The sequence below is a fragment of the Thunnus maccoyii genome, chromosome 4 (genome assembly GCF_910596095.1).
Source record: "Thunnus maccoyii chromosome 4, fThuMac1.1, whole genome shotgun sequence".
Classification (NCBI taxonomy): domain Eukaryota; kingdom Metazoa; phylum Chordata; class Actinopteri; order Scombriformes; family Scombridae; genus Thunnus; species Thunnus maccoyii.
Window position 1 is genome coordinate 34,726,590 of NC_056536.1, and position 12,818 is coordinate 34,739,407.

The window sequence follows — 12,818 nt, forward strand, 5'->3', positions numbered from 1 at the left end:
GTGGAGTAGAAACTGAAGCAGTGAGGATCCTGTCCTGCTGTACGACTGTGAGAGTGAGATGGTCAGTTTCTGTAACTAATGTCACTTTCTACGTTTTAGGACTTTACACCCAAAGTGCTGACTGAGTCTTCAAACATTTCATACAGGTAACCAAAACATAAGATGCAGAATATTTCAACCTTCAACCTTGTCAACTCCTTTCAGTGATTACACTTCAGCTCCTTTCAGATAGTTCCCCTCTGTTCAGTAGTTTAACTTATTCAGTGCTCAGACTCAACTGTTGTTTCAACTCCCTTCAGTGAGTCTCTTCAGTACACTTCACTTTTAACACTCTTCAAACTCTTCATACTCCTGCAGCTGCTGCTTCACCTACATCTTGTCCAGCAGCTCAGTTTGGTCTCCAGCTTTTTAAGCACTGCAGCAGTCACAGCACATTTTCTCCAGCAAATTTATTCTTTAGTTTTTATTCATTAAAACCAGGAAAAAGGCTGGATGAGCTTGTGTTGTGTAATGAGCTCCTCTGTGTCCTACAGGTTCAGGTGTCCTGGTCCAGGTATGTTCCGGTGTTCTTTGACTGGACTAGTGTTTGTTATGGTTCAGGAGGCGGAGTTAGAGTACAGGACTGTCCAATGGGATGAGAGCCTCCTGCAACCAGCTGGCAAGATGGCTGCAGGGCCGCTGTTCAGCATCCAGAGTCCTGACAGTGCTGTCAGTCAGCTCCACCTGCCACACTGTGAAACCATGGATGGTAAGCTGATAATTGTGCTTTGTGAATTTTAGTAAATCAACAATAAGACTCCTGTAAGCACCCCCTACAGGCTGCAGAGTTCATTACAGCCACAAGATGAACAAACACTGATTTATCTGTTCTTGGAGTCTTCCCAGCAGTGGAGCTAAACACTGTGGCAGAAAGGGGATTAGGAAAAAAGAGCAGCATAGCCCTTTACCTCCTTGAAGAAAAGGAAAAGGAAGTGGGGTGGGAGGGGAGATACATAAGACACACTTGTGAGCCCAGGAGAAGGGAAAAACTGACAAAAGCAGCATAGAGATATTTTGAACAGATGCTGTGTACGTTTGTCTTGTGACACACAGTTTAAACTGTAATTTTATTTGATTTCAGAAATAAATGAAATTTTAAAGCAATAGTATGTAACCTAGCAGTGATCCATAACATGATGGGTTTGGATAGAAATGGAGATAAATAAAACATTCAAAGAATCTGTCCTTTTCCACAGCGCTTGTCCTGGTTTAGAATTGTGGTGGCAAAAGGGAGACAGAACAACCCAAATATAATTTTCTCCTGTTCAGTTCAGGCCAGACTGCCCATTAAATTCTGATATTATTATATATTTCTTTATACAAGTGGGAATTTGTCCTAAGAGGGAAGCTCAGGGGGTCACATGTCATCTTCATTCATTTTCATTTTCTCCCCAGTTTGGAATAGCCAGTTTGAACAATTGATCCCCTCTAGACTGATCAAAAGGAGTCACAATTCCTCACCGGCTTCCCACCCACCAACACTGACAGTTAACGTTTTGCAACATGGGAAACTGTTTAATTCCTTACTGACCAGACTGAGTGTTCTAGAAATCAAATAAAATGAGCGCTAACATTATAATGAGATGGTTGTTGTTAGTAAATAAATCTGTGTTTTCACAGCTCCGCTCCCTGAAGGTCTGCTGTCTGTCGTCCACATCACCGATGATGGAATGAGCATCCTGGAGCCGCTGGAGATTACAGACACTCATGTGGTTGTGAATGTCCCTCACTTCTCTGCCTTTGGCCTAGTCTGGGCTGTTGATCTTATTAAGAGGTTTTGGAACAACTTGAAACCAGTTAGTGGCCAAGTCCTACTGTTCCTTGGACTACCAAACCCAATAACACAGATGCAGAAACTCAACGTGTTTCTCCTGCCGAGAAACATCCCTCTGAAAAAGGTAAAACTTTATGTTGTTATGTTCCAGCTTCACTTTCAGTCCAAACTGATTGGCTGATTGTTCTTAAAGCTGCTAGTAAGAACTGAATATGGAGTCAAAATTTAATTGTAAATGTTTACATCGTCATACAGGTTATATTAGTTCACGCAGACAGTTGTCATACATTTTTGTACAGTGAAAAATGCAACAAAACTGTGTGATGACAATAATACATTGTGTCTTTGATATTGTGCTGATACATACATAAGACCAGGTGTGTTTTCAGTGCAGTGATAGTCACCTGATGAAATGTTATGTCTCTCAGAAAGTGCACCTGGCACTGGAGTTGGAAATTTATCCATGTCACCCATTCCTCAATTTCTAAATGATCTCAAACATGTGGCATTTAGCATTTCTTCACTGAATGTTCTTGTTCTTCTTCTTATCCTTTATTTAACCAGGTTAAAGTCTCATTGTGATTAAAATCTCTTTTTCTAGAGTGACTTGGCAAAGAGAGCAGCATAAACACTGTACAATAAATACGAATAACATAAGCAGACAAATACAACTGTCACACACTACAGACGAGTGAACACAGTATCCAGTTGTTGCTTATCAGTCTACAAATGCGCTGATGCTGATATATCTGTGCTGAGATAAAGTTGGGCTCTAAATCTTATAATAAAAATGTTCTGGTGTCTGTTCAGGTGAGGGCACAGCATCAAGATGCTAACTACATTGAGGCCCCTCCCAAATGTAAACTCATCAAAGATCAAATTTACAGCGTTCTCTGTCCTGAGGCCTCAATAATACAACCTGAAGTGAGTATTTCAGACAGTTTGTAATACCTGACAAAGGTCTCTGTAACACGATTCATAAAACTGCTGTTTGTTACTTTTAGTTCACTTTGGATAATTCTGGTTTTCAGAAAGCAGATTTTGACCTGGAGATTGGACCAGATTACCACAAAATGTTTGAGATCCGCCTGCCTACAAACTCAGACAAAGTGACTTTAAAGGTCCAGGACCAAGAAAATACAGAGGTCTGGAAGTATGAAGTGGATCTGACTGGTAAAGGCTTCATCCTCCTGCAGTAACACTCCACCTGATAGTAGAATAGAACAGTGATTGAGTGATCCATGACACCTTTGTTCTTCTTCTGCCTCAGATCATTATTTAGTCCACTTTTTTATCCCGATTTGATGGATCTTATTGGCCAGTGTATGTAAAACTTACAAGAAATGTTTGTAAAACTTTAACTTATGAGTCAAACAATTCTGGTAACATTTTATAAGAAAGTCTGTGTTAGTTTAATTACATTGTATGAATCAGTACTTACTGGTGCTGGTACGTACATGTAGGTACAGTGGAGGAAAACAAGACAATGTGGAACAAGAGAGTAACAGCTAGAAATTTTCTAGGAAATGAGAAATAAATTAAACTCTGAAACTGAGATTTGGGAAACATTGTGTTAATAACTCATATTCTGTGGTAATTATAGTATGTAGGTAACATTTTTTTCCACAGGTCCTTTAATTTTATACTTATTTCCTGAAAATGTTGTGAGTATTTCAGGTAATTTCAGGTAAATATTTAGGAGATTTTACAGAAAGGGTGGTGCAAGTTGGTACTGAAAAAAGTGTTAAGTTGCTTCAGTTGGGTAAGTGCCGACTCATTATATTTGGGATAATATGTAGTTGTTAATTTCCAAAAATTCCTGATAAATTAGGCTTCTTGTTTCTTTAAATGACAGAAAATAATACTTTTCAGTGTGTAGTTTGGTTTGTGAAACGATATATCAGCATATTAGGTTGCTTCAATAATTTCCTGAAAGTAGCCACTGTGTAACTGTTCATTTTGAGGACATTTCTTTGAGTGGGTTACGTAATGTGGTGGTATACAGTGCCTGTTACGGGGTTTTTAAGAAACAAGCCAATATGTAGTTTGACACGCAACACTGCACACTGAAAACTAAGTATTTACAGGCTGTTAAAGAATTGTTAAGAGTCTAATTTATTAAATGTTTTTGCAAATTAACAACTAGGTATGAGACTAGATATGAGTGGGCACTTACCAACTAAACCATCCATTTTTTTCTGTTTTTCCTAATAATGTGTACCAAATTGCACCATCCTTTCTATAAAATGTTCTCAAAATTTACTGTTAGATATTGTTCCTGCACATTACTGTCTATATGAATTTCTAAGAAATTAGTATAAAACTAAAGGACCTAAAGTAAAGCGTTACTGGTATTTGTTTGACAGCTACGCTACGCTGCCAAAAACTGTGGAAATACAGAGGGGCACTATATGTGCTTTGGGCAGGCAGGCTACATACACTCTCATTGTTACTGTGTATGGAGTAAGGACAGGTTGAGTAATGGCTCTAAACATCGAGCACTGCAGCATATCGGGTAGAGTGGAGTAGAAAACAAACGTACCTTTCTCAACTGCACAGCTAATGGAAGTTCTATTATCATCTGAGGAGGAAAAACTGTAACATAATAAAGTACAGTAATAATATAATATAAATATGTTATACAGTTCCGTGAAAACGTTTTTGCTCTCTTTCTGATTTCTTACATTTTTGTATATATCTCAAACTAAATTGTGTCAGACCTTCAAACAAAATTTAGAATAAAACAAAGGCAACCTGAGTAAACGCATAATATAGTTTTTAAATGACAACCTTTTGCTTCATTAAATGAAATTATCCAACACCTGTATCACTCATGAGAAAAAGTAATTGCCCCCTAAACTTAATAGCTGGTTGTGCCACTGTTAGCAGCAACAACAGCAAACGATGGAGATTAGTCTTTCATGTCACTGTGGTGGAAGTTTGGCCCACTCTACTTTGAATAACTACTTTAATTCAGCCACATTGGAGGGTTTTCCAGCCTGACCCACCAGTTTAAGGTCCTGCAACAGCATCTCAATGGGGTCCAAGTCAGGACTTTGACCAGGCCACTCCAAAACCTTAATTTTGTTTATATTGAGCCATTCAGAGGTGGACTTGGTCTTGTGCTTTGGATCATGTGTTGCTGCATAACCCAGCTGCACTTGAGTTTCAAATTACAGACTAATGACTGGACGTTCTCCCTTAGGATTTTCTGGTAGAGAGCAGAATTCCTGTTTCCCTCAATAATGGCAAGTAACCAGGCCCTGAAGAAGCAAAGCATCCCCACACCATTACACTACCACCACTATGCTGGACTGTAGGTGTGTTGTTCTTATGTAGAATGCTGCGTTTGGTTTATACCAGATGTAACAGCACCGCTGTCTTCCAAACAGTTCCACTTTCGACTCATCTGTCCGTAGAACATTCTCCCAAAAGGTTCGAGGGTCATCAAGGAGTGTATGGAAAAACTGAGATGAGCCTTCATGTTCTTCTGGGTCAGCAGTGGTTTTCGCCTTGCCACTCTCCTATAGATGCCATTTTTGGCCAGTGTCTTTCTAACATTAGAGTAATGAACACTGTTCTTGACTGGTGTGAGAAAGGCCTGTGCATCCTTTGATGCTGGTTTTAGCTCTTGTGCAACTTCCTGGATGAGTTGTTGCTGTGCTCTTGGAGGAATTTTGGAAGGTTGGCCACTTCTGGAAAGGTTCACTGCTGTGTTGAGTTTTCTCCATTTGGAGATAATGGCTCTGACTTTGGTTCTTTGGAGTCTTACAGCTTTAGAAATGGCTTTGTAACCCTTCTCAGACTGATGTATTTTAATCACCTCCTTCCTCATCTCTTCTGGCATCGTGCGCTGCTTGTTGAGACCTCACTAACCAACTTCACAGAGCTGAAAGAGTTCTATTTAAGTAATATGTAAATTGAGCAGGTCTGGCGGTAATCAGACCTGGGTGTGTTTAGTCCAACTGAACCCAATTATCAATGAAGTTTTGCATATTAGCTTTTTTGCTTCAATAAATAAATGTATCATTTAAAAAGTATATTTTGTTTTTACTCGAGTTGCCTTTGTTTAGTTACATTTTGTTTGAAGATACGAAACAACTTAGTTTGAGATATATACAAAATAGAAGAAGTCAGGAGGGGGGGCAAATACTTTTTCATAGCACTGTGTGTTATAAATATATGTTGCAAATATACAGTATGTGGAACTGAGGAACCTAGTAATTATTAGTTTAATTCTAAAAATTACACAGTAAGAATTATATGCAGGCTGTAATAACAAGTGTTGACTGTTCTTTTTACGCAAGAAGAACCAGTTTGTGAACATAATGTTTCCCAAACCTCAGTTTTGTCTCCCAGTACTGTACCATAGATACTCAGTATTTACAAAAATCCTCAGATAATAATTTATTTCTCCTTTCCTCTAAAATGAGTAATTTTTATCATTACCCCCTTGTTATCCATAGTGTTGTTTTCTTCCAAAGTGTTTTATTGGTACCTGATTCATACAATGAAATTACATCGTAAATCACAGGCTGTATTATAAAATGTAACCGAGATAAAAGTAAACAATAGGACTGAGGAGCTTCGTGTAAAGAAGCTAAAAGTAACTTTGATCAATCATGTCTACCCACAAGTGTGATGAATCAGGGCTGTGTCATATCAGTCATCTCACTCTCAGTCGACATCCATTACAACTAACGTACAGTCAGTGCAGTGACAATTTGGGGCAAATAAACTGAAATATTCCAGTGGTGAAATGTGAGCAAATGATGCTTCATGTTCTGTCTGAACACAGTAAGAGGTCTGCATTGAAACATGACTGCAAGTTATTGAACTACACTCTTCCTCTGGTCCCTCAGATGCTGCTTTAAGAAAGGAAAATCCAGAGAGGACTCAGAATCCCTCACCACGTGAGAGGCTGCGCTCAGTTCGGACACTGTTTGTTAAAGCAGTGTCTGATGTTATTCTAAACCAGCTGCTGGATGGACTTTTGCAAAGAGGTGTTATCAATGAAGAAGAAATGGAGTCAGTCAGAACAAAATCCAGAGCTGAGAAGGCTCGAGATGTGATTACAATGGTGATCAACAAAGGAACACAAGCCAGTTCATTTCTGATTACTGACTTGCGAAAGTTGGATCCACACTTTTCCAAAACCCTGAAGCTGAACCTTTGAGCTGAAGTTGGAATGAGACTCAGAATTACTTAATTATGGTTACCAAGGCAACAACATTGGAGAGATCTCCAACTGAAAGGTTCACTTTAAAGTGTTGTGAGCTCTACTATACACCAAATAACACCACTGTCTCTCATATCATGTCACAAGTCTCACATTAGTACTGAGAGGACATGAATATGTATAATGGGAGGAGAAAGGTCTGCAATCAAAAAACACTCAAAAAAACATGTCTACAGAAATTCACAACAGACTCATGTATTGTAAGATAATCTTTAGAATGTGCTGGATGCTGAGCTCCACAGTATGAAGCTTTAGGGCCACTGACTGCAGAAGGCTCTCTGTGTCACATCCTGTGAGTTGCTCCAAACCTCAGGACTTCTGCTGTTGGGTACATGAAAATACTGAGAGGGTAGTAGGACGAGACGCACAGTTCTGCCCAAGAGACCCCTCTCCCATTGAAGATCTGTTTCCCACTGGTTTCAGACTAAATCAGATGCTGAAGAAAGTGTGTCACAAGATGAAAATCCAGTTTGACCCTGACAGCCACAAGCCGAAACATGTTGGTCTCAAAATAAAGTCGATCTTTATACCAGCACAAGTGACGCTGGTGTCTTGACCAAGACTATCCCATTCAAATTGTCCAGAAACTCAGAGCATACCTGGACATTAAGAAGGAACTTAAAAGGAAGGAGATTCAATGCCACATGGAAACAGACCAATTGGGACATTTTCTTTCAAAAGAGCTGAAAAGTCGTCTCTGTCTTGTATTTAAGAAGTCCTTCATCCCAAAGTGACATCAGTATTCTTAACTATGCAAAGTGACTGATGAAATTTAAGCCACAGACATGAACTGTTTTTGATGTTTTTAATGTGTAGTGTGATCTTGTCTCTGTTTGTTATACTGACTGCTTCACTGTCTCTTTCTTGCAAGAATCATGCAGTGCGTCTTCATGTTTTGGTGAGCTGAAGACCATTTTCCACCCTCATGGACAATAAAGATAAAGATATATTCTAAAATAATAGAAAGACACTTGGACATCACAGATTTTCATAGCATTATATCTGCTTCCTTTGGATTTGTGTTTTTGTTTTGTAATGTACAGTTTACATATCTATATATTCCTAATGCACTTATAGCCGGATACATGTCAAGGCAGCTGGAAATAAAATATAAGTTCCCAAACAAAAGATGGAAAATTCTGCCAGTGCAGGAGGAATATTCCAGCCTGTTTGCAGAGGAAATTCTTTTTGTTGAGTGTCTGTAACCTGAAACAAGAAAGAAGGTGGCAGATGTTGTCACTTGTTTTATGAAATTTTAAAACTTTAAGGAGTTAGTTACAAACAGAAAAGAGTTGATGAGTTTTTTTCTTGTGCTATACAGTCTTTGATGTTCAGTTCTCTTTTTTTGTACATTAACTGTAAATAAAGATATAGATTTATATATTTGTCTTTGCAGCTACAGCCCTGAGTCTTGTCTGCAGAACTGACTTAAACAAGTCTTAAAACGTCAGGAGCCTGAATGAACAGTGAAACATGATTTTCTTGCTGTAATCATTCCTCCTGTTCATACTGACCATTAGACGATCCCTTCATAATGCACTTACAATGTAAGTGATGGGGGACAAAATCCACAGTCCTCCTTCTGTGCAAAAATGTGTTCAAATGTTTATCTGAAGAGAATATGAGGCTTCTATCTTCAAAGCCTTTTTAGTACAAAACTCCATCTTTGTTTCCCTGTTGAGCTGCAGTGCAGGATAGTCACTTAAAAACCTGTTTCAGTGTTTGTTCTGGCGCCTGAATATTGTTTAATATTATGTGATGTGACAGTGATGGTGTGTAAGCTTTTTTAATTTTTTAAATTTAATTTAATTTAATACACATTCATGTTTACAGATCATAAAATCGTTGTTCATGTCGTTGTTTAAAGAATATTTTCATCTTTCACTCACAATAAATGTCATTTAAGAAACTTTATTCATGTGATTCCTTTTTTTGTCACTGACTGAGCCAGTTTGTGACAGATGTGAACAGATGCACACACAGAGGGAGAGAGATCAATGCAGGTGTTTAAAGTATCGATATAGTTTTTTATGAATCAGTGTTGACATGAATATGTGTCTGCATGTTGTGGTGACATTTGGATGATGTCTGTAGAAGGCTGACATGATGATCCACAATACACAATGACAAAGTTACTAATTTTAGTGAAAAGCTCATTAATTGGGTCATAGTAACATTGAACTACCCATTTCAAACCTGAACACATCTGACTGGATTATAAATGTATTTTTATATACATCATTTATTCTTTATTCAGATCCAACTTGTCCCACCTGAGAGAGCTGGAACTGAGCTTCAACAAGCTGCAGGTTTCAGGAGTGAAGCTTCTGTGTGATCTTAAGGAGAGTCCACACTGTAGACTGGAGAGTCTGAATTCAGTAGAGAGTTGGAGTCAGTCCGTTGTGGTTTCAACAGTATTGTATTAAACACAGTTATCAAAGCAAGGTCCAGTATTTCCTGGTGAACCTCCAGCCTTCTCAGTGGCTGCTTTCCTCAGTGAAGCTGTGAGAGGAGAATGGTGACAGGCTTCAGGATTGGACAGAAAGACAGAGAGAGCCTTAGTTTTGTACCTGAAGAGACAAAAAAAGTAAATACTGTTGAGTAAATTAGAAATGAGTGAGTAGTTATTAGTTTTGTGTTGCTCAGCAGCCGATTCAGAGTTCTAGGGCTGTAGTCTGCTGGTCGACTGGTTGATTAGTTGGTCGATATGCTCTTGTCCGACTAAATTCTCATTGGTCGAATAATCTCCATGTTATTTTCATAAGGAGAAAAGTGCTACATCAATAGCTTTCCAGGAGTAATCCATTATTTCCTGCGGCGGGAGGGACAGATTAACAAATTACCTGTGAAAACTGTATTCAAAACACCCCTGTTGTTTTCACAACTGTGAACTCGCCTAACCAAATGGAGACTGCTGGGTCTAACTGTACTCAACGTTTACTGAATGTACTGAACGTTTACTGAATCTGTGCTTCTCCATAATGACACAACGAGAACCCCTGCCAGGCCAAAAAAAATTTTTTTTAATATTATGATATCCGAATGAATGGATAGCGGAAACCGATAGCGTTTGGGAGTCTCTGTGCAGCGCTGTTCCGGTACGTGAGTCAACCTCTGTCGTTGCCTGGGAAACCACTGGTAGCGTGGCTCTGTTAAGGAGTATGTTTGCGTAGCAAGTGGGAAAGAGTGGCAGAGAGGTGACGGTGGATGCGAGCGGAGCAGAGGAAAAGGTTAGTAGTAAGTTGTCAGTCTGGTAGTAAATGTACAGTACAGACTACAGTGTGTCAGTTAATAATTGCTAAAAAGTCACATCTGTTGTTTCCCCAAGTGCTGGGAAAGTAAAGGGTGTTAGCTCAAAAGTTAGCAACAGTGGGTTAGCATAACCTGAAGACACAAAACAGAGAAATACAGAACAGATGTGTGGCTGCCGAGTTTACTGTGCACTCTGTCCCATTATAAACCCCCCCCCCCCCCCCCCCCCCCCGCGACTAATGGATTACTACTAAACTATTTATGATAATAGATTTATGATTAATAAATTATAAGGTTGTCCCTGATTTGTTCTTTTATTTGTTAACTGCTCAGTATTTCATGTAATTTACTGTAAAATGTAAGGTATATTCCCACAAACATTCCCACCTCTACCTTTGTTGTGTCAGTGAAAAAATATTGCTTTTGGTTGTGATGTATTCTTGTGGACAGAGGGCAGTGCTGTTGTTCAAAGAATGACTGAGCTTCTGGAGCCGCTTCCTTCTTTATCCGTACTTATCATGTATTTATATGTATGTGTGCAGGTGTGACTGGTTTCATTTAATCACTTATGTTTATCTAAAGTCATTCTTCTTAGTGAGAGATCATGTTTCTGTCTTCTTTCTGTTTCTTTTTATAATCTCCTCTAACTTGTACTTCTTGTGTAATATAAGTCTCCACAGTCCAATTTCTATAGACTGGTATATTTCATACATGTTGGTGTAAATGAAGCCCATTAGTTGCATTTCTTTCCTTCTGACTGATGATGATTGTTGCATATTTCCTCCCGAAGTGTATTTTTTGTCCTCAGTGAACTGCAGATGATGAAATGAGACTAACAGCTACAATAACACACACAGCAGTGAGCATGAAGGATGTCTAATAAGAGGTTTAAAAACAGATGTAGAGGAGATTTGACTCCAGCTGGTAGTTTGTTGGTTAAGACAGCAGGTGGTGCTGCTGCATCAACAGTGAGCTGAGACTCAATTATCCAACAGTGTTTTTGTCTCTAAGGGAGACAAGCTGGGTTCAAACTTGTGACATGGAAACAACTCACCTATGACATGGACACAACTTGTCTACATAAATATCAGGTGTGAAACAGGAAGCTTTGACATTTTATTAACCTCTTCTAATCCACTTTCCACCTTATATTTCCCCTTAAGTAGCTTTAAGGTTGTAAAACTGCTGCAGCTGGATTAGAGTCAGTGTCAAAGTAAAACACCAAACCATCATATTTGTTTTCTTTATTTCCACTGGTCCATTTACTCAAGTACTGTACTTTACTACAATCATCAGGTACTTGTACTTTACCTGAGTACACACATTTTAATGCTACTTCATACTTTTTACTCAACTAGATTTCAGAAGGAGTAATTGATTTTTTTACTCCACTACATTTATTTAACAGCTATATTTACTTTTGAGATTTAGGTTTTACAAACTAAACATGTGATCAGTTATAAAATATGGTGCACTGGTATAAATAAAACTCCCCAACAGTATTAAGACACAGTTAAGATGAGCTCAACTTTGACCAACTACAACGTTTAAGTACCTCCTACATAATACTGCATCAATAATAATGATGAATAACATAACAACAGAACACTGACGGGAGCCATTCTGCATAATGAGTAAAGGATGATCACTTCTGAGCTGTGCAGAGAGAGAACAAAACAAAAAGTAAAGAAAATGAGATGTGTTCTCATGAATGTGTGAATGAATTTTTCAATAAATTCTGTGGTAAAAAAAAACCAACAACAAAGAGGTACCATCTTCCTGATGCAGTCCAACACATTACTACACACTAGTAAATACTGTTGTCTTTTTCACCTATTATATTGTTACTATTGTGCTTATATATGGGTATTATTACATGCTGTCTTCTCCTCCAAACAGTATATACTTAATGCACATATACATACAGTATATTTAACATTACATACTTTTGTTATAGTGTCATTTTCATACATTTCATGCACTTTTATTCATGCATATACCATCACACATCGACTATATACTGTGTAGTTCATACATCAAACTCAGTGGAACATGACTAAGCTTTTAATTCTAATGGATATATGTCATATTCATAAATGCAAGTTAACGAGTAGTTTTAAGCAATTCAAACAACATAGAATAAATGTGTTCCTCTATGAATCCTAAAGCTGTTAAAACTATAAATACATATTTGTATTTTATTAAGAACTGCTGGACATCATTTGCACAAATATTTGCACAATTCACTTATATAGTCTAAGCTATTTTTATAAAGTATCACTGCTTCAACAGCCAAAAAGGTTGGAAACCAATGGTTTCATCTTTAACAATGTGTTGTATTTAAAAATCTTGTTACATTATCCATTGTGTCAAATCTTCATCTGAAAAGTAACTGAAGCTGCCAAATAAATGTAGTGGAGTAGAAAGTATAAAGTAGCATCACATGGAAATACTCAAGTAAAGTACAAGTACCTCAAAATTGTGCTTAAGTAAAGTCCTTATTTCCACCGCTGG

General features: G+C 38.1%; 1 protein-coding gene across 1 annotated transcript in view; it reads left to right on the forward strand.

The window, feature by feature from the left end:
* Window positions 1–8,585, forward strand: part of LOC121895076 (NACHT, LRR and PYD domains-containing protein 1a-like) — a 15,827-nt gene extending 7,242 nt beyond the window's left edge. The window contains exons 5-10 of the mRNA XM_042407905.1: window positions 100–146; window positions 534–748; window positions 1,660–1,937; window positions 2,624–2,737; window positions 2,845–2,986; window positions 6,676–8,585. Of these exons, the coding sequence (XP_042263839.1) occupies window positions 100–146; window positions 534–748; window positions 1,660–1,937; window positions 2,624–2,737; window positions 2,845–2,986; window positions 6,676–6,989 (1,110 nt within the window). The 3' untranslated portion in view covers window positions 6,990–8,585. The remainder of the gene's footprint in view (window positions 1–99; window positions 147–533; window positions 749–1,659; window positions 1,938–2,623; window positions 2,738–2,844; window positions 2,987–6,675) is intronic.
* The last annotated feature ends 4,233 nt before the right edge of the window (window positions 8,586–12,818 follow it).